This window comes from Carassius gibelio, chromosome B6, assembly GCF_023724105.1.
Source record: "Carassius gibelio isolate Cgi1373 ecotype wild population from Czech Republic chromosome B6, carGib1.2-hapl.c, whole genome shotgun sequence".
Lineage (NCBI taxonomy): Eukaryota > Metazoa > Chordata > Actinopteri > Cypriniformes > Cyprinidae > Carassius > Carassius gibelio.
In genome coordinates, this window is record NC_068401.1 from 27,265,015 (window position 1) to 27,291,881 (window position 26,867).

General features: G+C 35.1%; 1 protein-coding gene across 7 annotated transcripts in view; it reads right to left on the reverse strand.

The window, feature by feature from the left end:
* The window catches only part of ptprfa (protein tyrosine phosphatase receptor type Fa), a 204,898-nt gene that overhangs the window by 113,642 nt on the left and 64,389 nt on the right, over positions 1–26,867 (reverse strand). For all 7 annotated transcript variants that reach the window (XM_052558474.1, XM_052558470.1, XM_052558468.1 and 4 more), the window contains exons 2-4: positions 24,875–25,045; positions 6,920–7,065; positions 2,965–3,106 (exon numbers count right to left, since the gene is read on the reverse strand). In XM_052558474.1, the coding sequence (XP_052414434.1) occupies positions 2,965–3,106; positions 6,920–7,065; positions 24,875–24,965 (379 nt within the window). In that variant the 5' untranslated portion in view covers positions 24,966–25,045. The remainder of the gene's footprint in view (positions 1–2,964; positions 3,107–6,919; positions 7,066–24,874; positions 25,046–26,867) is intronic.

Sequence of the window (26,867 nt, forward strand, 5' to 3'; positions counted from 1 at the left end):
AAGGGGTGTTGAATTTCAGTGAGCTGTAACTGTGCACTAAAGCAGGCAGCCGCATCGCCTCTTTGTCTAAGAACAGCATTTGGATTGAGATTTATCACCATGCAGTATCAGCACCTCCATATTCCTCATGTTTGAACATGCAGTGTACAGCATGCTCACATAAAAACACATATCACCTCTATCTGTGTGTGTGTGTGTGTGTGTGTGCTGTACCGCAGGGTCACAGGGCCAGGCATGGAAAGATCACTCCATCAGAGCTGCAGGCGCAGGTAATCTGCTCAAATGTGGCCTGAAATGAACTTGAATCTTTAAACTCAAACGCACATATGCACACAACTCTGGCTTTGAGCAGAGGAACCACAGCAAGGCTTACCGAAAACAGAGGCAGCTATCAGAACACTGCACATGTTCCAATCCTGTGGCAGAATGTGTGTGTGTGTGTGTGTGTTTCTTCCCCTCACAGTCCTGTGAGATGGAGGGCTGATAAGCTTCATAACCATCAGCAGAATAACAAACCACTGAGAACAAAATGTCTGGTCTGGCTGAACTTCTTACAGTTTCCTTCAGTCAGCATGTACCAAGACTCCAGCGATCGAACAGAAAACACCAGTAGGGCCGGAAACAGTTTGAAGTTTTTGTTGGTAAAATATTTTAAAGCAATATCACATAAGCTAGACCGATTGTTCTTGATATCAGCTTAGATTCAATCCCAGGCACAGGATAACAGGTAATCACTGGAGTTAATATTTAAACCAACAAAGTGCTTTTATGCAACATTTCAATAAACTGAAAGTTAATATTGAGTACTTAGATATTAATAGCAGTCTATTTTGGCACTGAAATAGTTTCAGATAAAGCCACAGTAAAATTAAGCTCTGTACATGTATGAGCAATAACACCAACTGTGCTTTAATGAATCTGTTTTGAACAGATAAGATGGATTAATGATTCACTCACAAAAATAGTTACTTCACTGATTCCTCTGTGAATCATTGCTTTAAATGAATCAGTAAAATGTATGATTAAATGACTCACTCAAAAAGAGTCACTTGATTAATTCCAGAAAAAAAAACAGGTGTGAATGATTCAATGCTTCACTCATAAAAACAATCACTTGATTAATTTTTGAATTAATGAGTGTTTTGAATCAATCGGTTTAGTGAATGATTCAAAATACTCACTCATAATAAGTCAGTAGATACTGTCCCTACTATGTACATATGAGCACATGAGGGATGAAAACAGAAAAACAACAACTTTAACAATGAAAAAAAAAAAAACAGACCTAAAGTCCAATGGGGTGTGACATCTGTTTGAAGTTTTCTTCTAAATTAGCATTTGTATTAGGCTCCTATGTGTAGGTTTAGTATTTAATTTTATTTTTTACTTTAATTGCAGTGATAAGGTTCTTTTCTTTGCCATTAAAGTAAAATAACTGAACATAAACATAGGAAACATCAAAAGTTTAGAAGAACATTTCCGTCGACACTAGAGGCTTTTGTATCTGAACTCTTCACTTTTAAAAGTAATGCATCACGATATTGCATTACTCCCTAAAAAAGGTAACTAACTTTTTAAATCTGGGCAGGGTTTGCTTGTTTGTTTTTAATATAAAAAGTTGCTTATAGACAAAGCTTTTACACACCAAAAGTGAAATGAATGTTTAAGGTTGAAGTAAATATAAACAGGACAGAAAAGGGCACATCTCAAGCAAATTGCATGAAGAATATGATACAGGAGAAGTTCAACACTATTCAGCAACAGCAAAAAAGAAAGACAAATGTACCTATTAGTATGATGATCATCAAAGGACAGTAGCAAAGACATTGGTTAATGAAATGGGATTAAATACAGACATGATATTTGTCTTATTTAACATATTTAATTAAATATATACAGATTTAGCATTTTACTGTTTTTATAAATTCTGATGAATACTGAATCTGTTTTTGTGCAGTGAGATGAGTAAATATATGTTCATATTTAGTCTAGAGCTGCAGTAACATCATGTTCACACAGCAGGCACTCAACACCTCTGCACTTACTACTGATTTCTCTAAACATGGAGACAGGAGAGCTGTCAGTCAATACATGGGAAAACAAGGTAACTGGTGTTAAGTATTTGAAAAAGTAACTCATAATCACGTGTTGCCATTTACTGGCAGAATAACAATGTTACCTGCAGAAAAAAATCACAAGCTATGTCCTATTATCTTCCCCTCCTTATCTGCCTCTTTCTCTATCTTCCTTAATGTCAACATGAGACAGTATTCATAACCCATTCTACTTCTGAAATGAGGCACATTTTAAATAAGAAAACAGGAAACTCATCTAGACTGGATGTTGTAAAGCCTGCATTTCTAATCAGAATAAGAGCTGAATGTGAGTTTGCAGGGGATTTGTGGGGCATTTTAACATTGAAATTAAGACATGAAGTCGTTTTGGAGTTTAATATTATAAATTTTTCTTCTTTGGGATAACATTAATTTATGAATCAAGTGTAATAAGAGCAGGAATGTGTATTAAGAAACTAAACAGCGTCATTTTTGATTATACTTTTAATTTAATCAGATCTTCCCGCTGTGTTACTGTGTAGGCAACGTGGTAACTTCATTAAACCAGTAAATATTTGCCAAAGCAAACAGTGATAACATGAGGAAACTCAAAGTTATAAGGAAACTACCATGAAACCACCCAAGCTGTGGTTAGTCAGACCACCTGTTAAATCTAACTTCAGCTCAATTCCTGTTTGTCATGTTCTCAGAATAATAATGATGAAACTGAGTGTGAGAGGAACCATAATACTCGGCCCACAGTCCATGCTTTTTTCGTTTGACTTCACTTCTGCACCATTTCTAATCCCAAAATGCATGCAATGAAATAGCTGCAGCTGTAAATCTTCATGAAGTTACAGGACAATCCTATACTGTTTGAGAGAGAGCAAAAGAGAGAGTGTATTCTTACCTTCTAATACAGTGAGTTTAGCACTAGTGTTAATTTCTCCAGCGCTGTTGGTAGCTGTGCACTCATAAATAGCCTCATCTCGATGTGTCCGTAATGGCTGGATCCGCAGCACAGAGCCTGAGCCGTCATCAAACTCTATTACCTGACAACACACAGACATACAGGTGATATTAGACATCTCCGGCATCAAAAATCAAGTGTTGTTCTTTAAACATACAATCAGATCTGCATGCATAAACACATGAACACACAGTCTATACGACACTGCAAAGTTACAGACGTGAATTAGCACACTCTTTCAAACATAAAAAATGCATGAAAATAATCTGTAAAAATACTAATTCTAATAATATATACAATTTAAAAGAATAGTTCTCCCACAAATTAGATACATTTGCTGAAAGTTACAGCATGGTTTGTATTATATACTATAGTATAATATGCTTGAATAATATAGTGCATGTTACTTTACTTACAACTACTTTTATGGTGAGTTTTCTTTTGAGGCTTGACAGTATAAATTACCATCCACTTTTCTTGTGTGGACAAAAACATTCTGGCTAATATCTCATCTTGTGTTGCATGGAAGATTTTTTATTTTTTTTTGCCAGTGTTACTTCTTGTTAACAAAATCATGACAGAAGCAATTACCAGCCAGAGTGTCTTGAGTACCAAAAAGTGATAAAACCAGTCAGAAACAATTTCACTGAGTCTCTTATACGACAGTGAAGTTAAAGAGATCAGTTCCTGTACAGTATAAATGCACTGCATTGGGTGTATGAGGCACAGAGTTAAAGTAAGATGCCGGTGTTGTCAGAGCCCGTCTCGTTCACGCTCAGTCAGCTCGGTTGACAGTGTGAGGAGGGTCGTCTCAGGGAGCCCTCATGCCTGGGATGCCGTCAGCTTCTCTCTGTTGTGAGGTTGACTGCCAAATTGAGATCAACCTGCGCTCCCCTGCTGGAGCCCTGCACTATCTACAGTATACTGATGTTGAAAACAAGCGCAGCATTCCCTGGAATGAAATACTACAGTTTCAGTTTATCAGCTTATACACCTGAATAGCTTCAGAGATTAAAAGTTCTAAGGTTTTAAAGTTCTATATATCACAAATTTTCATCACCTTTATACGTTTAGTTCTGAGACACTTTTGCAACTTAGTTTTTAATAACAATTGCTTTAATAACAATTATTATTATTCTCCAACTTTGCCTCAGTGCCTGGGGCTATAGTCATATGAGTGCAGAAATGATTCGGGATTCAGTAGAACAACGGTGGACTGTGGTCAGATGAGATGTTAGACCATATGTCAGTAAAAACTAATTTTCCTTTCCTGTCAGTCATAATACTGTACTCATACTGTGCTTTTCAATTGCATGAATACATACGGCAGTGCACACTGTAGCCTGTATCATTTCATATTAAAGCACATATGAAACTACGAGCAACAGCATCAGCTCTTAAAGTAATAGGAGCCAAAAAACCTAATAGTAATAACCCAGCAGCTGTGATGTATGTTATGCAAAGAACAAAAGAAAAAAAGAGGAATTTTATAACTTTTGTAGCTTTAAGGATTCATCTTTAATTCATTTAGAATTTAGTGTTTGATAACTTTATTTAATTTTGGTGTATTTCCTACTTGCTGAAGGGCACAGGAAAAATGACATTTATTATAATGGGTTTATGTGAAGATTTATGTTCACTTAAATAAGAAGGTGTTATTTTTAAAGTATAATAAAGGTTCAAATTGATAGCTCTCAATTATACTGTAATGTTATTACAATGGTTAAATATTAGGAAAAATTATAATTTCCTAGAGACATCATTAGTATCAATATCAGTGATACTCGGCTTTATCTAAAGATATAAAAAGATGGCATTAAACAGTTAAAACAAACATACTGTCTTTATGTGGTTTCTCAATTAATTTGAAGATTGAATATGAAATTATTGCAATATAAAAGTATATTTAAAAACTTTAATGTAAGGATAATTAATTTTGATTAATTAAAAAAAAATAGTAAATTTTTTTTAATTACATTTACTTTATCGTCTTTTTATTGTTGTTTTTCCATTCTTATTGCATTATAATTCTAACTTTAAGATCACAGCTGAGCTCAAATATAGTTGATTTTGCCATGCAGTTATATATACTTTAACTTTGACCACTGTGTCCCTGACCAAGACACTTAACATCAAGATACTTTAGGTGGATTGTACCTGTGGTAATAGCTCTACAAACTGATGACACCTTTATAATGCAGTCCATGTCCTGAATGCCAGCCAACACCATTGCTCTGATTCAACCCCAGGCATCAGCACACCTCTTTACTCTTCTGGACCTGATGCTACTGCTGATGAGTCTATTGTGGCCTCTGTTTGGCCCCAGAGAGTCAGATGTGAGGTTTTTGGAGGAGTGAGCAGAGGAGGTCTGACAGGTCACCCTGCTCTCCGGCCAATAGTACAGAGCTCATCCCTCACTGTCCTGGCACTGATACAGTCTTTGCCTCTGCTGGCACATTCAGCAGTGGTACAGTTGGCAATACAGGTGGCGCAAGTCGGCTGTGGGTCACTTTAGGGTGACCGAATATTGCACAGTCAACTGTTCTGCTGATCTGCCTTTTCTGAGCTGGCTAATGTACCCATTAAATGTCTGTAATATCTGACAAATGTCACTGACATTGATGCAATGCAGAGTAGATTAATTATTAATAGCAAAGATGATAGAAGTTGTTAATAGTACCGTATTCTATTGTATTATACATATTAGGTTATAAATTCTATTTTTCAAATATATAAATATATAGGAAAATCTTGAACCATATTGATATACAAATAGAAATGGGAAGGGAAAAATACATTCTATTATTTATATATATATATATATAGTAATAATAACAAACACAAGCAAGCAAGCAAAAAAACATCAAAAGGATAGTTCACACCCAAATTAAATTTCTGTCATCAAACTCTTTTGGTTATTTTTGACATCTGTTGTGTGAACAACTAAAAACACTGAGACATTTCCCAAATTATCCTCCTGGGGTAATTTCTCAGCCAGACTTGATGTGTGATTAATTTTTGCTGAATTGGATTAATTAATCACTACATTGTGTAATCAATTAGATTGAAACTTTTTAATCACTTGACAGCCCTATTCCAAACATATGAGTGATAGACTTTTTAGAAAGTAAATTAAGAATTAAGGAGATTTCATATACATTCACTGCCAATGTATGAATAATAGATATTCTGATTAAGTGTATTTAAAACATAATATAATGAAATTACAAATACAAATTTTTGGAATCTGATTACGTAATCCAGATTACATAAAATCAGTGACTACCCAGCACTGACACAGACGTCCAAACTTTCATTGTATGTGAGTTTCCAGGACAGGGTTTTAGAGTGGATGAAGTAATGGGGACAGTCTAACTAATCTCTCTCTAAGAGCAACTTTTATTTTCCAGTCCAAAAACAAGTGCAGCACTTCTCTCTCTCTTTTTGTCATCAGCATGTTTTGGCCTAATTAACAAAGACATCTCCTTGCCATCTCAGTGACACAGTTTTACCGGGGACCAAGCCTGCAGTACTAAGGTTAGACCATGTATGTAATTCAAGCTCACTGCACTTGGTCAGTAATCTTTGCAGTACAGATGTCAGCAGTGCTGTATGAATTCAAAGAAACACTCGACACTCGACCCGGTGCACTGCTCAGAGCAGGTCATGATAAAAGCTGAAAACCCCTCACATGATCTTAAAGAGAGCTGCTGTATAAAAGGGATGCCTTGAAGACATTGGTGAGGAGAAATGGTAGGATCTTTGTTGCGTCTGATTTAATGTTGTGGTAAAAGAACAGCTGGCAGGAAGCAGGTCGATCTTCAATATGATGCTCAACTTCACATCTGATTAGAGCTCAGGCACAAAGAAGCACATCTTATTATTTCAAACCCACCTCAAAGCGCTGTGAGCTGACTTTCTTGCCCTTCTTCATCCAGGTGATTCGTGGTTTGGGCTCCCCGACCGCTTGGCACACGAAGGACGCCACCCCTCCTGAAATCCCTGTCTGATCTTCAGGAGTCTTAATGAAACTCGGCGTGCCTGCGAGAGAAAGAGAGACATTAAGACACTATTACAAATACAGGAAGGAAAAATCACAGATCTCTTTAATATATCATTTGTTTGCCATATATAACAGATAGATAAAATTAAGAAACAAATGGAAAGTTAATATTTTTCTCTTCTCTGTGTTTTACTTTAACGGTTTTAAAAGTGATCTAAATAAATTATTAAGACCAATGCATGAATTTTACTATCCATTTTAATCTATTTTATTTTATTTTATTTTACATTTTAATTTTCAATCTGATGGCGAACACAAAGGAAATGAGCAAATTAGATTTAAGATTCATGTCAGAAAGAAAAATTATGAGTGAACAGCATTTTTAATTTCAGTCTGTTTATAAAATATAGTGCACAAGTCATACGAACTAAATTTAGAACAAAACTGGATCTGTATAAGAACATATTTTGTTTAACCATGGGCATTATACCTAACTAAAATCATACAAATAGATTTGTATTACTTGAACTATTAAATGTTAACTGAAAATAACATAAAATAAAATAAAATGTCTACTTAGTTTTACTTGATGTAGTAAAATAAACCCTTTTTTTTTAAAATAAAATAAATGGAATAAAAACTATTAATAGACATTATAATACAAAACAAGAAAATTGCTAAAATTGTACATTAAATTAAAATGGAAAAAAATGACATTGCTAGTATCTCAATCATATTAAAAGTATAAGTATGGGGTTAGAATTACATTCATGGTTGATCTATAAGTCTCCTGAGCTACGATGGAGCAATCGCTGAACAATAAAACTGTCCTTGCTAGAAGTGCAGGAACAAAAGCAGATCTTTTAAAAATGTCTAAACCCTGCCTTGAGCTAGACCTCCAGGACGGTACAAGTAATGTTCCTCCATGTGCACTGGGTCACGTCCCTCATGGTGAGAAACAATAAATACGGGCAATATGAGGGAATTCTATTTCCCCTATTGCCTAAGCTCTCTGCTTGGCTGTTGTACTCGAGATAAGAATAAACTGTTTATAAGCCACGAGAGCTTCATCTCCGAGGATGTATCAAAAGCATAATTAAATGCTCTGACAGAATACGAGCCATGGCTACCCAAACAAATTGAGCTCCCCGTCCACCACCATCCCCTGGTGAAAGCGTGCCTGTAGAGAAACAGAGAGCTGATGGGAACGTAATTAAAGATTCCAGCCACCCAGCTCACCGCAGGGAACAACAGATATATCATAACGTGCGCTGCCTGCTTTGTTTACCTCTGTCTCTGGCTACAGATGCATAATGCAAACTGCCGGCCTCGCTGGAGACAATGTCTTCATCTTTTCTTTGGCAGGAGCTTTCTCGGTCCCAGTTTCTGTCCAGGGGACCTTGTCATTTTGCCTTTCTCTAATTCTCTGGCTCTCTCTCGTTTCATGGCATTGATGTCAGCAGAATTGATGTCATTATGGTTGCCCTCGCCTGATGCGGTGTGTGTGCAGAATGCAGACTGCCAACTGGCTTCACATGAGGTTTATGGCAACTTTCCACAAGACATTAATTATACCACATACTCATACACACATCAGCTAAATGAGGACACACTACCGCTACTGTTTTACATAAGGCTAATTATAAACATCAGAGACTACGGTTTTCTACAGAAATGGGAGTAATTGTGATGTGTATATATATGGATTATTAACTTAATCATTTTATTCAGCAAGGATGCATGAAATTGATCAAAACTGATACTCTAAAGTAATTTTTAATGTTACTTGATGTTACAAAGTTTTCTTGGTTTCCAGAAAAATATTGCGCACCACAGTTTTCAGCAGTGATATTAGTGGAAAACCCACATTGGTATCTTGGAAAAAAGGGGGGCCAATAGCTGATATAAAGATTGTACATAAAGATACACTTTAACCAACTGGGCACTCAGTATTTTGAAAAGTTTGCGTGCATTGGGAATCATATTTTTCAGATAAAGCCATGGTAATACTCATTTTACATACAGCACACAGTGAACAATGACATGAATATGACAGTGGGTGAATGCATAAAGCGCAGCATAATTTGAAATCACTTTTAATCACTTAGATTTTACCTTCAGTGAATGTAGTGTTGCTGGAAGGTAGTAAGTAATGTTGAGTAATGCTAGTCCATCAATCAGCACATGCTTCAAAGGTGATGTTTTTTACACTATTAATAACATTTAGTTTGTCAAGCAGGAATAAGCCAAATAGCCCCTTGAGGGCTGAGACACTTGTTAATTTCCCTAAATTAATGAAATATACACTGTTATACTTATAACCATGTATACACACTCTCCATAAAGCCCCTATTTTACAAATAATAATGCAGTCAGAAGATGGTGTGATGCAATGAATAAATATTTTCTATCACTTTGTTTATCACTCTTGAAATTACGTGTATTCTAAGTAATCTATCCCTCATACTTAACAATAGCAGTCTACACCAGAACCGTTTTCGGAACCGAAACTTAGAAATTGCTCACGGTTCTGGTTCTTTTAAAAAAACAGAACTGGTTCTGAATAAGAACTGGTTCTCGGTTCCAAACCCTAATGTTGTAATATCTCATAAATATTCCTAAAAACAGTTTTAATATATTAGAATATTTACTTATTTGTGGTTATAGCTTTTAAGAGTATGATTATTTATAACACAATGAAGTAGATTTAATATGGTGTTCATTGTGTGTTATAAATAACCATACTCTTAAACTTTCAACCACAAATACATAAGTATTATGATGTATTATAATTGTTGTTATGATTATTAAGTTGATATAACATATTATACTTTTTTTTTATTATAATTCATTATGTATTCATTATAATGCCTTATAAATACCTTTATAATGCATTATAAATACGGCTTCATAGAAAGTGTTACCAATGCTTTTTTTTATTGTAATATTTCACAATATTAAAGCCTTGGTGAGAATGAATGAATTAATGAGTAAATAAATACACCTCAATACGATCGGTTCTGTATATTCACATCAGCCTCCTCTGAAACACCTGAAATAAAACTTACTCTAATGACTGATTTATCAGAGGGCCTCCTTGCCTTATGACCTCTGACCCTGGATGTGTCAAACAAGACAGACATCACAGACTTTCAGTCACACAAAGGTCTTTTTGACTGCTAGCATGCTGACCTCCTGCAATATTTACCGTGTTGGCTTTCATGTGTGTTCTTCAGGAAGTGTAAAGCGATCTGCTGCCAAGGTTTCTGCCCTCGCTCTACCTCACAAAAACACAGGACACAGAGGTTTCTGAGCATTTTCATGTAATCTGCCAATCAGAGATTTACAAATAACACTAGTTCCATCTCAGCATTCCCATCTTTTCTGCATAAATGACATCCACTTTGAGTTTGAGTTCTTCCATGATGGACTGTCAATTTGCATGAACATTCAGAGCGGACAATATTTTTAATCTTAAGAAACAACTGCCTAGAAACATCTCATGTAAACAGGAGTTCATGCATGATAAAAAAGCTCATGCATGATGCAATACATTTCTAGTCATGAGAACAGAAGCTGCAGTCTGATGCCATATAAATACTTTATTACAATCTCATGATTTAATCATGGAAAAAAATTATCTGAGCTTTAAAGCAATCCACAGACTCAAAAACACCAGCATTTGATCAAAATTAGTGTTTATATTTGAACAAAACAGAATGAAACTGGATCAAAGTAACGGAGGCAACCACATTAGCCTCTTTGTAAGAACTACACATACTTCTGATACTGAACCTGTTTAACCCATTAAGACCCTTAACATACTAACCATACACATGGCATGTTAATGCAAACGCTTCTAGCTAATGAACACAAGCATGGTTTGCATTGTGTTTAAAATGTTTCAAAGAACAAGTTGCATTCTCAGCTATACACAACAAATAGTGCCAAATACAGTGAGCATAACATACATAAGATGAAGCTTTCTAATTCGGCTTAATTACTATCAGGGTAAGACAAGTAGAAAATCTTGCTGGGCATTATAGTATGTTTTTAGTTAGCCAGCTGAACACTAATTATACAATAATAATAATAATGCTATTAAACAAAACAATACTATTTTAGAGTAATTATCACCTCCTTGAGTACTTGGGTTACACACATTGGCATGCAACACAGTTCCCTTCATCTTTGTTCACTAGTTAGTTTTCTAGTGATCTAGTAGTTGTCTGCTATAAATGTACTGTATATATAAAAAAATAATAAAATAAGTAAATAAATGAATATATATTTAGATTTGGGACTACAGGACTTGATCAGATATTACAAATGTATTTAATCTTTTTCAAGATTTTATATGGTAAAAATAGCTAACTTAAGAATCACCCAGTTATGTAAAGGGCCTGCATGTTCACAGTGCACAGTCCGAGCAGTCGAGAGATGAGCCTCGACCAAAAACACACCACCCAAATCCCTCTGTTAATCTGCCCGCTGACAGATCGCAGGATTAATGAGTATCAACAGCTCTGAAACCAGATGATCAGCTGTGGCGTGCTTCGCCTGTTTATTCTACACGTCAGGGAGGATCAGTTGTGAGACACGCTGTTTGCCACTTAATATTAAGTGCTAATTTAAGAGCTGTGTCTCCATTTGGAAGTGTTTAACCATGACTTTCTTTAACTCAAACTTACCAGAACTGACATGAAGGCATAATAACGGGAAGAAAATGCAAAATACACAAACAGCAGATGCATTTCCTTCCACACAGCATAATGCAGATAGCCACTCCCTTAAGATCTGCATGAAGTGAAATAAACTGACAGCATCCGGGAAGTCAGTCTCCTGCACTCTGTCCCTAAACATCAAGCAGCACAACATCGATCGAGACGCAGCAGCCCAGCCATTTATTCTCATTAATTATAGATGCACGGCTTACCTCCAGTCGAGCTCTCGTTTTATGTCTGCGAAACAGAACCTGAACCGAGGACGTGTTAATATGCCCAACACCAGAGAAATAGACAATGTTTGTTCAGACACACTGTACTCTTTTTGATGTTGTTTGTGACACGGTCTAATAGGAAAAACTTAGTCAACATAAACCCCTTGGCATCTCTGTGTTTGAATGCTAGTTGCATGCAGCACAGGTAATTTTCTAAAATAAAGTGGATGAGGCTACAACCCTCCATGCACACCTTGGCAATAGAATCACCATTGACAAATAAATTTTTTAGCTGTAAAAAAACATCTGGGCTAAACTTATGCTCAGCTTCTAACTGGCAAGTGCTAAAGACACTGGCCTAGCATTGAGATTTAGTCACATTTATGAGTGATATACTCACATTGTAGAGTGTTGTACTACAATGAAACAATGTTCACTGAAAAACAGCTCAAGTAATGGCAAACGTAATGGCAAGAAACAGATTGAATTAAACGAAAAACTAAATAAAAAACACCTGTCAAAATTAACACTGCAGCAGTAGTAAGGTGAGAAGGACACTAAACTCTCAAACCAACTTAGTGAGACTCTAGCCTGAAAGCCTGGCCTTTTTATTATTCAGGAGAGGAGAGAAGAGGAGTGAGATAAAGAAAGAGAAATTGCTTCTCTTTTATTCCCCATTGGGTGGTGCATTACAGTAATGGCTCTGTCTAAATAGCAATAGCGAGTTAAAATGGTGCCCCCCATTATCAACACCCAACCAATTCCTCCCCTCTCTCTCTCTCTCTCTCTCTCGCTCGCTCACTGAGGTGAGTTAGCAGGGTTGGTCTTGTGCGATCATTGTGAAGATCCTTCAATAAACGGTGAGTGAAACGCCTACACGAGCAGAGATTATACGGCAGCAATCAGCACACGTTTGAGGCTCCGTCTCGACTAATAAACGCATTCATCGCTCCGAGAAGTATGAATCAGAAAATGAGCTTTTTGATGACAATTTAATTGCCTTTCAAAAGACCAGGAGTTATTTAAAAGAAACTGAACAACTGGGTCTTGGTAGAGTGATTTCTGTAGCTATTCACATGAGGAAAGTTTGTCACACATGTTCATATGTATTATAGAATGCACATCTCAAAGCAACCAAGTCCCAAAGATCATTTCTATTCCTCCATCTTAATTTTACTGAGACTAAATGAATGATGACTAAATCAAAGCAGGTTTTCTTCTTAGATGTGAGTCCTCTTCCCGTGAGAGCTTTTACAGTAACCATACTTCACATGCTTTGAAAGTGTAGGACTTGGGATGAAACATCTTTGTGTGCAACCAAAGATAGAGAAAACCTTCTGAATGAACATGCGAATATTCACAAAATGACAGAAGCTTGAATTTTACATTTTTGGTGCTCTTTTATCACATCTAAAAGAGGCTTGCCTCTGCAAGTGTTGAGACTACAATGCTAGAGAGGATGTTATTAGTGATATAAAAATATATCAATATAGATTCATGCATGAATGAAATGACCAACGATATGATGTTGATTGTTGATTATTTATTTTTGTATATTATTATTTTTTTATATTATTATTGAATGCCCCAATTGGAAAACAGGATTAGTAATTTTCAGAGAGTTCAATTAAATGTTATTCTGTTATGTTTTGGCTGCAAAGTTTGACTTAAAGGTACAGTTCAACCTAAGTTCAATCAATCAATCAATAAACCAATAATTCAATTAAAATTCAATTCAATTCGAGTTTACTTGTATATCGCATTTTCCAATACAAATCATAGCAAAGCAACTTTACAGAAAATTAAGTTTCGACAATATTTAGTAGTAGCTTATCGGTAGTGACTGTCAAGTTAATGAACATATGGCAGAAATGTACGGAAAATTCAATTAAAGATGTAATCAAACAGACGATGAACACTATTAACAGCAATAATTATATGATGCAATCAAACTTATAGAAAAACTTGGTAGTTCTGTATGTTGTTTTAATTTTACTATACTTACCCTACACTTGTTTCAAACCTGTGTGAGTTTTGTGTATGAATAAGATATTTGGAAGAATTTTGGTAGTTTTTGACTTCTTTTTCAGTAGTATGGGAGTCAATGGGTAAAACCAGCTGTTTGTTCAAAATATCTTCAAAATATCTTTTTTTATGCTAAACAGAAGAAAGAAAGTCATACAGGTTTGGAACAACATGAATGTGAGTAGATGTTGAAGTTTTCAATTTTTTGGGTGAACTATGCCTTTAATTAAAAAAAAAAAACAAATTAATTTATAAAACAGGCATATAATACTGTATTACTGATATATTGATTGCAGACCCCTGAATCTAATCAAATCTTAAATCATACCATAGTATGTTTTGAAGTATCGGCAAATATTACATCACTAGCTAAGAGAATAACTGTCAAATCTTATTGAAACATACAATTTACAACATAGTTAGATATTTTAGGTGTTTGACAGGTGATTATTTATTGTCTCAAATGAAAAGAGTCACACACATCACTAAATATGCACAAAATATGTTTTTAAATTAATTTTTAAACCACCGTAGCCATAAACTTGCGCCTAAAAACTGCAGTGCTGTATGTGATGAAGTGTGTGTCTGGCAATTGGCTGTGATTTAGGTTACAGTGCTGTAAACACTGCTAGTAGCAATATACAGGCAGAAAGGGATAAATTGTCATGATGAAATAGAGATCGAGAAGACCACACACACACACACACACACACACACACACACACACAGTCAATCACTGCAGCAGTGTCATTGTCATTCAACACCCTGCTCTTGTCCTACAGGACCTTTCTCTAATTTGGGCTCAGATAACCAGGGTATAATGGCATCTAGGCAGACAGCCAGATAGTCAAACGCTGTGTGAGCGGAGGGAAAGCTGCATTTCACAATGACAAATGACAAAAGTTTCAAACAAACTCGCTGCTTTTGGATTGAAAAGCTCTCATTAACAGTGCAGCTACACCGAGAGCACATCGAGAGGAATCACTCACACAAACACAAACACAAAGACACTGGTGCAGAGGTTTCACCAGCCACAGAGGTGCACACATTTTCTAAATGGCTGATGAAAAGAATATACTCTCCCAGTGTGATGCACTATTCAGTTTTCTCTTGAATGATAATAGTGTGGAGACCAAAAGCTCATCAAATGGACTCAAATGTTCATGAAAATAAAGTAATTTATTTAGCTCAGGAAACTGAACTAATAATTGTAGTACCGTATTTTTCGGACTATAAGTCGCACCTGAGTATAAGTCGCATCAGTCCAAAAATATGTCATGATGAGGAAAAAACATGTATAAGTTGCACTGGACTAGAAGTGAGCAGCAATGAGCGCCCTCTCGCGGCTGGAGACGGTAATGATTTCTCTTGGTTCATTTGTCTTAGTTCATTTCTCTTGGTTCATTTCCCTCGGTTCATGTCAAATTAATTTTTATAAATAATTCACACCTGACTATAAGTCGCAGGACCAGCCAAACTATGAAAAAAAGTGCGACTTATAGTCCGGAAAATACCGTAGTCAGAAAAATGCAATTGTTTTAAAATGGCATACTACCACACTACTTCCATTAGAGCTGCAGTATATAATTTGAACAATATATTGTGCAAAATATGCAAATATTGTGACTGAGAGTTATGTGAACAATGCATGAGATAAAAACATTTTTTTACACAAAATTGAACAAAATTAATACTTTCATTCAGCCAAAATATGATAAATTGATTAAAAGTGATAGTATAGACACTTAAAAATACATTAAACATAAAAATTTTACTGATCCTGAACCTTTGAACAGAAGTGTACACTGTAAAAAATAAGTGTAATTTTAACTGTAAAATTCTGTAAAAACGCTACGGAAAAAAACTGATAATAGGTTAACAGTAAGTTCCTGTACTATATACAGGGAAAAACTGTAAAAGATCTAACAAAGCATTTAATGTAAATTTACAGTAAAATTCTGTTAATTATACAGCTTTTAGAAGTAAAAAAAGAACAAATCAATGTATAATTTACAGTCTAAAACTGTAAACTGATATTCCCAGAATTCCCTGCGTGACACTCCACGTTGGAAAGTATTTTGTTTAAATAATCATGTTTTTAAATAGTTCTTGTTATCAGTTATGTACATTTGAGCTTTATGTTACATCTTCTGTTGCTTAATGAAAGTTTTTTGCATTATTTAAGTATCACGTGTGTTACTATGATGGTGTTTTGTGTTTCCATAAATGTGCACCTTCTATATGTTAATATATACTTCTGCTTATGGTGAAGCTACTTGTGATGAGCTTTGATACTTCATGTGGCTTTCTCTTATACAGTACCATCTTTATTATTATGGTGGTTGTCAGTATTTTCAAGGTACAAAACAGATTTAATTTTGTGTGTTGTTGAATTTACTGGTTTATATTCACATTTTCTTGTTTGTAAATTACAGCTTTATATTGTAAAATTAACAGTTTTTGACGTAAATGTGTTTACAGTTTTCTGTATTTTTACAAAATTATTCTGGCAACCACAGCTGCCAAAAAGTTTTTGTAAAAACAACAAGAAATTTTTTACAGTGTATATAATACAAATGTAATAAAAAACTACTGAAACAACTATTATAAAGTCTGGAATCTGAGGGTGCAAAAAATCTAAATACTGAGCAAATAACCTTTAAAGTTGTCCAAATGAATTCTTAGCAATGCGTATTACTTATCAAAAATTATGTTTTTATATATTTATGGTAGGAAATTTACAAAATATCTTCATGGAACATGATCTTAACTTAATATCCTAATGATTTTTGGCATAAAATAAAAATCTATAATTTTGACCCATACAATGTATTTTTGGCTATTGCTACAAAAATATCCCAGCGACTTAAGACTGATTTTGTGCTCCAGGGTCACATAAAGACACATACAGTGCAGTATGATACATAAAAACTAATTCTATAACATCAGATGAATTGTCTGCATCTGCTCATAATTCGTCAGTTTTTTGATCTGTTCATAATTTTTGCTCAATGTTTTTTAATTATGTGGTCTTTGTTTTTTAGTGAATGTGCCCTGGCAGATTCATATCCTGTAGACAATCTCTGTGTTTACAGTGTCTCATTGGCTACCTTCATTTTCAGGTTTTTTTAGCGCTAGTAAAGTACACAGGATGATCAGTGTGCGTTCATGCACCACGAGATCTGGACAGAATGGAAAAATGCAAATGAGCTGGTGGAAAATTCTCATCAGCTCACATGGTCTGTTGTTCTTTTGTTGACTGGATATGACAGATATAATTATCTGCTTTCATAAATCTGTTTTTAATGCACCTATATACTCGGTCGATGTGAAGTCTGCTCCCTCACATGTGAACGCGCGTGTGTCTGTCAGAACTGTATGTTCCTGGGTCAGTGCGTGTGGGTTGATGTGCGCTCAGGGAAAATGAACAGGTACAGAGGAGTGTGTGTGAGAGAGATACAGAGACAAACACACACAAGCTTTTAAGCTCAGATAGTCGAGCGTGAGAGGGATCAGGGCTCCAGAGACACTGCCCTATAGAATAAAGTGGCAGAGAGAACACATACACGTTCTCTGTATTCTTCTCTCTAGTGTGTCTCGCCAGAAGACTATTCCACTGCTTGACACCCTTTTAAAAACTATGCTATATTGACTATGCTAAATATTTTGAAATAATTTATATTTATTATACATAACACTGTGTATCTATATCTATCTATCTATCTCTCTATAATATATATATATATATATATATATATATATATATATATATATATATATATATATATATATATATATATATATATATATATATTAGGGCTGTCACGATATTAGATTTTTCATATCACGGTTATTGTGGCCATAAGAATTCACGATGTCGATATATCGTGATATCTATAGAAACCTTGGGGTGGGGAAGATATAAGTCAAATTATTTTTTAATGTTTTTCTTTTTCACCAAACGAGCATAATACTGATACTGATAAACGCAGGGCACAAGACTCTGGCTTTCTCCGTCTTCTTTGAAGCTCTTATGAAATAACAAGAGAGAAAACATTAATGTATTAACGAACATGAATGAACAATGAACAATACATTTATTACACAATTTATTAATCTTTGTTAATGTTAATAAAAATCGAGTTATTCAATGTTCATAGTACATTAATGTTTACAAACACAACTTGTGATTTTAACAATGCATTAGTAAATGCTAAAATTAACATGAACTAAGATTAATAAATGCTGTGGAAATATTGTTCATTATTATTTATGTTATTTATATATGTTAACTAATGTTGACTAATGAACCTTATTGAAGAATGACCACAGATGAGGCATTAAGTGCATGGCACTGTGACCAACTTAACATTTTACAGAGTTTAATGAAGAAATGTGGTTGCTCAGTTTTTCAAGATCCGTTTTAATCGTGTAACTGTTCATAGATTTGAATAAAGAAAGAAATTAAGTGTTACTACGCATATGCCGTATTGATTGCAAATACAAAAATAAGACGAGTAAAGAAAACGCGGTACTTATTAAAATAATAACCCTTTACTGAAGTATATGAACACAAAAAACCGCTGTAAATAGGTTATATAATATTTCCCAGTCTATGACTAGTAAAATAATAACAACGCCATATTAATTTAATTGCCCGCGAGCTTCTCCTCCTGTCTGTACGGTAATGCGACAGAGAGTCGAGTGGTTATGACGCAATCGTTAGCCTATTATTACAAAAACTGTTTCTACAGGGCCATAATGTAACGTAGAAGGTAATGGAACCCTTTATACATTGTAGTGTATCTTTAGAAATAAATAATGGACAAATGGAGTCTTTAAACGCCTCAGATGTAAAGTTATTTGCTGTCAAAGTGATGCCAAAATGAATGGGAGTCAATGGGATGCTAACGCAAGTGAAGTTCTGCTACAATATGGCGGCACCCAGCCGACTTCAACTTCCGGTCGACTTCCTTGCCGCCTGCAGAGTAGCTGCGAGTGCTGCGTCTTCTTCTTGTGTGACAGAGTTTTATATCAATGAATGAGAGTCTGAGACGAAGCGAACGCACAGGCCATAGTGTGACATCCGTGTAAACATAGATGACATCACAGGTTTTTTTTAATTAAGGAAGATAGCCTTCGTTTGTATGTAGGCCTAGGAAATTTATATATTTACAATACCTACTTAAATATTATTGTTTTGCTTTTGTATTAGCTGTTTGAAGAGTAAAAAAAGTGGTTGGTCTTGACGCAAATTTACAATCGGCAAGTCGGTCAGTCTAAAAGCAAAAAAATAAAAATATATTGAGTTGGTCCTAAATTGACAGGGTCAGTCGGGTTACGGCAAACAAGAATATTTTTAAGGACGGCCTCAGTGCATCCTTAACTGGAATAGAGATAGACCTACCTGAAAGACCTGAAAAAGCATGGTTCATTTCAGCTTTATCTTTGAACCATTGTACCCATTTATGTAAAATGGTTATCATTTATTACAATACAATAAAAACAATAAGTCTTATTTATTGATTTATAGGTTGATTGTGGCAAGGCCTGTGAAAATGTTGCCAGGGCAAGTTAAAAATGAATAATGGCTTGTACGGCCCCTCACACACACACACACACACACACACACACACACACACACATATGCACAATATTATTTTAACAAATGTACAAAAAGTATCTAAAAATATTATGATAATATATATATATATATATATATATATATATATATATATATATATATATATATATATAATATATATGATAATATATTAAATAGTATAATAATATATGTAATTGGAGCACTTTACAATAAGGTCCCATCGATTAACTTTAATTCATGCATTTATTAACAATGAGGAATACATCTGTATTTGTATCTTTGTTAACATTAATTATTAATAAAACTACTGTTCATTGTTAGTTCATGTCACCTTGGGTAAGTTAAATAATATTAACAGATACCACTTTTAATTTTAATCATTTTAATAATAAATTAACATGAACAAGACATTAACAAATGAAACCTCCTTGTAAAGTGTTACCAATATAATTATCATCAAATTGAATCAGAAAGCAAAACCTTTTTTTCTTTTTATGGATAATAATTTTATTAAAAAATGCACACCAATATTATTTGTCATGATTGGTTTATATTGACACTCATATATTAGAGTCTGTATGCAGAAAATACTGGAATTGTAACACACGTTTGTTTTTGTGAAACCCTACACCTAACCCTAACCCTCACAGGAAACTGTGCATTTTTACTTTCTCAAAAAAACTCATTCTGTATGATTTATAAGCTTTTTGAAAAATGGGGACATGGGTTATGTCCTCATAAGTCACGCTCTCCTTGTAATACACACACACACACACACACTCAATTTTAAATTGCTGGGATACTGGAATTGACACCCTTGCTGGCTAATAAGTTGTAAATGCATCTGATCAGCACAAAGATAAAAAGGGATAATTACAGTAATTTAATTTACAGCAATTTATGAACACTCATAAATCAAAATTTTATCTTTATTAGATGATGACCATCATTTGCTCTGCTACCTTCAATAAAACCTTCTGCAAATTCGCACCATAGGTCTATTGACAGAAACACTCTCATCTCATCAAGAAAGCAAAGCTGAGCTCTACAGTCACTTTATCTACCTGCTTATAACATACAATAAACTCCCATTCAACACAGTCAAGCTCCTCGGATTACTTTCCATTCTAGAGTACAGTCTGCTCTCTTAAAGGCTTGGAAATCACAAATGCAAATAGCTTAAGTATGTCCAAGAAAAAAAAGTATAATAATGATCATTTAAACATCTAAAGTAAAATGACTATTTCAAGAATTTATTAGAAACACAATCTTTGGATTCATGTTGGCTACATTTTTCTTCACAAAGCCATTTTAAACATTTTTATTCAATGACATTAAAATGTCACACGGTTGATATATAGTAGACTGCTTCTATACTTCGTGAGTAAAGGTAAATATACTGTATATAAACATTTTTGGAGTCTATGTGGATACAGCTTTGCATTAATTCTATTTTCTTCCCAGACTTCTTCAGTGTTATCAAGTGTGCTACACTTCTGGCTGCGTGCAAACAAAGAAGTGCATCTTTATTGCTTCCAGTTCTGTAAGGGATGATTCACGAGCTCTCGCCATTGAGCAGAACACTTAACCTCAGGTTACTCCAGAGGGATTCGTCTTGAAATTAGCGAACATTAAGTCACTTTGAATAAAAGTGTTTGTCAGATTAGCAATTAGGAGCCCCCTCACCTCACGCCTGACCTGAGCTCAGAGACTCATGGGAGTCATGAGACAAACACTCACAGCTGAACCGGCCAAACATCCACTTCAGCAGCACAGGTTCAAATGAGATCAGATTCAATTAATCATTTCAGATTCAATTAAGAAGGGCTTTGTCTGAATTAATGCATTAGATGCGTTCCAGTGCACGAGGGGTTAAAAAGGTCTGTGTAACAAGATTTCACTAAATCTGTTTCGATTTCAGTCTCTGTGTGTGTGTGTGTGTGTGTTTGTGGAGCTCAGGGGTCAGACAACAACCCATTTTTAACTGTCTAGTGTGTATCGGTGTCCAGTTTAATTGACGGAGATGTGAATAGACTTTCTGGATAAACTGATAGTCCTTCCATCAGCAGCACTCCCATCAATCCCTCCTCCATCTCTCTCTTTCACACACACACACACACACACACAAACACAATTTTGAGTGTCAGAGCTACACCGTATGATGTCTAATGTATTATGAATCTTATGTATTTATGTTGGTTTCATTGGGTGTTGAAAAGTTGTTATGCAATTTAAAAAAAAGTTTTAATTTACTGACTGTATCAGGTTAAGAATAATAATATTTTCATTTATATTTTTTATGTTTGGAAGGTAATATATATATATATATATATATATATATATATATATATATATATAGATAGATAGATAGATAGATAGATATATATACAAAATTTTCAGGAAATTGAAAAACATATACATTTTTTTAAACAATTAAACACTGCGTTTTCATACATGTTAAGAAACTTGCACTTCATTACCAAAATCAAGCTTAAATGGGAGGGTTTTGGTCAGTGAATTCGAGAGAATGTTTTGGCCTCTATTATAATGTCTGCATTTGAGGCAGTAAATGCATCTCACTATATTTTCATTTTGTACTTTTATTTTGGGAGAAAACACAGGGAAACTTTTCAAATGTTTCTTTTTTTTTGCTTAGAAATTTATAAATGGCTCTAATCACAAGTTTGGGAAGATGTTCGGTGCATGTTGCGTTTTCAAATGCACGTTATACGTGACAAACTCATGGCACTTGCAGATGGAGTTTGTGTGCAGCAGCATTGACTAAGAACCATGAAAAGATCTCACTACTGATCTATTTCAGTTTTGCTACTTTGAAATGTATCGTTTTATCAAATGTGTTAGTATCTGAATCATTGTAATTATTAAGAGGTGATTTCTTTTTCAAGGACTTTCCCTCTGTGACCACCGGCATTAATGTCATGTTGAAATGACCACAAAAGCAGCTCTGCATCACGGATCCAGCACAGCATCAGAGGACAAGCAGCTCTATAAGTCCCGGCGCTGCTGAAATTGCACGATGAAGTTTCACCATATTTGCTCTCAGAAATAAGACATGGTGCTTTTGTACTCTGTGCTTCAACTCTTCTAGACTACGTCCTACGCAAGTTAGCGAGAAGACTCGAAAGGAAAGTGTGAGTGGGGAAAAACAAAAATCCATTGAGTGGATCATAATGTGAACACAAGCTGGTCCAGCTGCAGGTAGAAAGACTTCACGCAGAGAGGAGAGAGAGACCATGAGAGCCAGAGATTATAAGAGTGAGAAAAATGATGCATTCAACTGAAAAACCTGTTAAAGGCTTTTCTCGCCCCTGCATGAGAGCACAGGGCTCCATCAGCGTGAAGAGCAAAGCAGAGCAGAGGGCAAATTCAGAAACATTTGCCATCTTCCCCATCTCACACAGAGACTGACAAAACCATTCGGCATCTCAGTCACAAACACTGACAGGTGCTGTAATTCATTTTACAACATAAAATTACCCAGCATTACAATGATTTTAACCAACATTTATGTCATGATTCAGGATTATGAGATCGTTGAGACAAAAACATTTTAATTGCATATCTGATTCAAAATTAATTCATAAAAATGGCATTAGAGCTTGATGTTTGATTTGCTTCAATGAACTGGTCGAAACTCAAATCAACATTTCACTTGTATCATCAATAACACATGTTTACAGAAACTGAATTTTTATATATTAAAATTTTTAATAAAAATACGTGGGTAAATATCGCTGTTTATAGGGGAATACAAAAAACACATAATTATTCCTTGAATTCAAACCACTGTAGATTATTTTATTATTCTGATTATTTTAACTATATTTTACTTCATCCATTAAATATTTTGGATTCATTTGTCCGCAATAACTTACAATAATATTATTTAAAATATCTTTGACCAAATATTATTTTATGCAATAAATAGCAGATTTTCTTTTCAAAGCAAACAATAAGGCTAAATACTGTCAAAAGTCTTTGCATTTTCAAAGCATTTATTTGCTTAAAGATACAGTAAAAAAGAGATATTGTGAATAATTGATTTCTATGTCAATACATTTTAAGATGCAATTTCTGTGATGCAATCATTAATTTTCAGCATCATTCCTCGAGTCTTCAGTGTCACATGATCCTACAGAAATCATATATACATATATATATTTTTTTTTGGAACCTGGGATTTTTTCTTGGACCATTATAAATGTCTATAATGTCACTTTTTGGAAGTTTTCATCAATACTGTATAATTAATCCTTGCTGAATAAAAGTATTTTATGAAAGTGTATATGACCAACCTGTTCCAGACATGTACGCTATCTATTCCAAAACAATCTGAATAAAAGACCACAGCCAATAGCTAACTTAACCATGCTGCAAAACAAACACACTACATCTAACTTGGTCAACCTTCCAGAAGAAAGCAAGACGTAAATATTTTTCTCTCAAGGTACACAACTAAAATTTCATATAAGGTGAGTGCTAGTTTGGGAACGGTGACAGCGGGTAAATGATTAATGCTGCTGGTATTACTTCACCATAAAGATCAGCAGTGGTAATAAGTGACCAGGCTTTGGTGTTCTTATTGTTTTTATTGGCCTCAGGGTTCAGGGACTACATGACATAAGGCCTGTGACTCTCATACTGCTGCACAAACACACTCTTATCAATTCTGATCTATGGCTGGAGTAAACACAGCTATTTGATTTTGCAAAAATACTTGCTGAAATCTTTCTCAAGGGACTCTTGAGACTTCAGGACCCAAATCTTTCAATGATGACAGCAACAATTTCCCCAGCAAAAAAAGCAAACCAGCAGGACTCATATTTTGGACTTATTAATTTGCCCTTTAAAAGCTAGATAAATGTGACGCGAAGCATGTAGTGTTCATTAAAACCTGCGGGGGTCCCACGAGACAAACAAGATCGATGTGAATGTGAAAGATCCTCCCGCGTACGCTATTACACAAACAACACAACGGTGATTGCATCCAACATCTCAAATCCCTCTGACATCCATATTTCCTCCTCTCATTTATTTCATAGCTCTAACCAGAACTCCCTCAATTTATTTGACAGAAAATAACACTTGACAACCGGTGTGATATAAGCCGCTTTAGGAAAGAAGCTTGTGTTTGTTTTGTGAATAACAGCATGATATTCCCATTCCTACGCACTTGGGTTTTTAGATCAGAGATGTACAGAATGGCAGTCATGAGCTGACAGAAGAGAGTCGTGTGTATTTTAAGTGTGCTACTCACTGTCTGCATGGATAGGTGCCACCAGGCAGAGCAGCAGCAGGAGGGACGAGGCTCTGCCGCGAGGAGAGGCCTGTCGGGTGTGTGGCACCATGATTCGTGGATGGCACTCACCGCAGGGGTTCCTAAACTCCTGCTGGATCACTACACGCTCACACTACCATTTAGTGAGACCTGACGGGGGACACAAAGGAGAATAACATCAGCCAACAACATAGACAAACACTCAAACATGACATCACCAAACTCCAAGACATGAGCTCATTATTAGCATTCCGAGAGCATTACATCACATTCCCGTAATTCTGTAAGATCAGCGTTTAAATTAAAGCAAAAGGAGAATGACATCATGAAGCACGATGATAATGTACGCAATCAAACATTACATCATCACATTCCAAAACATTACAGCAATATACTCTGCTTAAATATTTCATAAGAAGTCTTCTGAAGTCATATGATAGCTTTTGTGAGGAACAGAGGCAAAAAATCAAGTCATTGTTTACTTTAAATCATTATTTATTGTGACAGTATTGTAAACATGTGAAAAAGAAAAGGCAAAAAGACATTGAAAATGAGAATATTTAGTCTACATGTCACATAAATCTAATGAAACTTTGCTTCATCACTAAATCTAATGATAGCTTACAATTCAGTTCAGAGTTCAGAGATGAGGATTCAGCAACAGCTCTGATGGGTTCAGTTCAGACTGATTCTTCAGAGTGATTCAAAATGCTAACCAGCACAAACTATTCATTAAAAGAATCATCTCATAGGAACAGATTACTCTGGAATCAAACTGCACTGGTTGTGTTGAATGTTTCTGATTCACTAAATAGAACTGGTTTATAAGAGTTCATGAATCAGATTACACTGGTCAACACTGAGCTTATGTCTGTGTGTTCCACCTCCAAGGAAAACTCAATAAAGAGTAAACTAATTAACATGTTTTTAAATGCATAACATTCAACAAAGACTGCAAACTCACAACTTAAATATTATTTATTTTTCTAAAATTGAAAATAAAATATAAAAAATATTACATAAAAATATAAAAATGTATAAAAAAGTTTAATACTAAAATTACTAAAACTAAACTTTAATAAAAATGAAGTTTCCTGAAAAATATATATTAATATAAAAAAATATAAATTCTCAATTTTAATAATAAATACTTTTATACTACAGGTAAGAAAAAAAAAAATCTACATTATTGAATAAAAAGACAGAACCCAGGGAAAATATGATTTATTTCGATATGGTGCAAAGGATTAATTTAAGGATTTATTATTGGATGGCATTACTGGTCAGCAGGGGAACATTTTCATTTTGGGCTGATCTATTCCTTTAACATAGTGACATCATGCACACAATGAATTATGTCACTGTGTTGATTTAATAAAGTGGTTTTAAACACAAGCAAATGAGCTCCAGCTACAATGAGTCCCTGGAGAGCATTTCAAAAACCACAGACACCTCTGGCCATTGTGGGGGACACACGTCGTGCCGGGTTCATGCTGAGTGCATGTGTCTAGGGGTCTGTGTGTTATCAGCCCGTGTGCTGAGGGCTCTCGTGCGTCTTTCCAATGAAGCCACCCCATGCATGCTCTCACTCACTCATGATTAAGATGATGCATTCATTTATTAACCAGAAGCGCTCATCATCTAATTGGCCGGACCCGGGCTAATTAATCATGCTCACACAAAGCAGACATCTGCTATCCAACATACCCCCTCTGCCACAGAGAAAATAATCATGGAAACACCACAGAGAGAGACGGCCGTAGACCAGCACTAATTACACCGCCACCGCAGCAGGAAAGTTTGGAGCCGCTGGCGCTCAGCAAACAGTTTCCACCCTCAAACACCGTTTGATCGGGAGTTGAAGGTGCGCTTCCACATTCCTGCAGGCTGAGCAGACGGAAACATCTCTCCGTCTCCGAGTGCACCTTATTATGGAAATCATGAGTCTAGAACAGAACCGCTGAGCTGACAG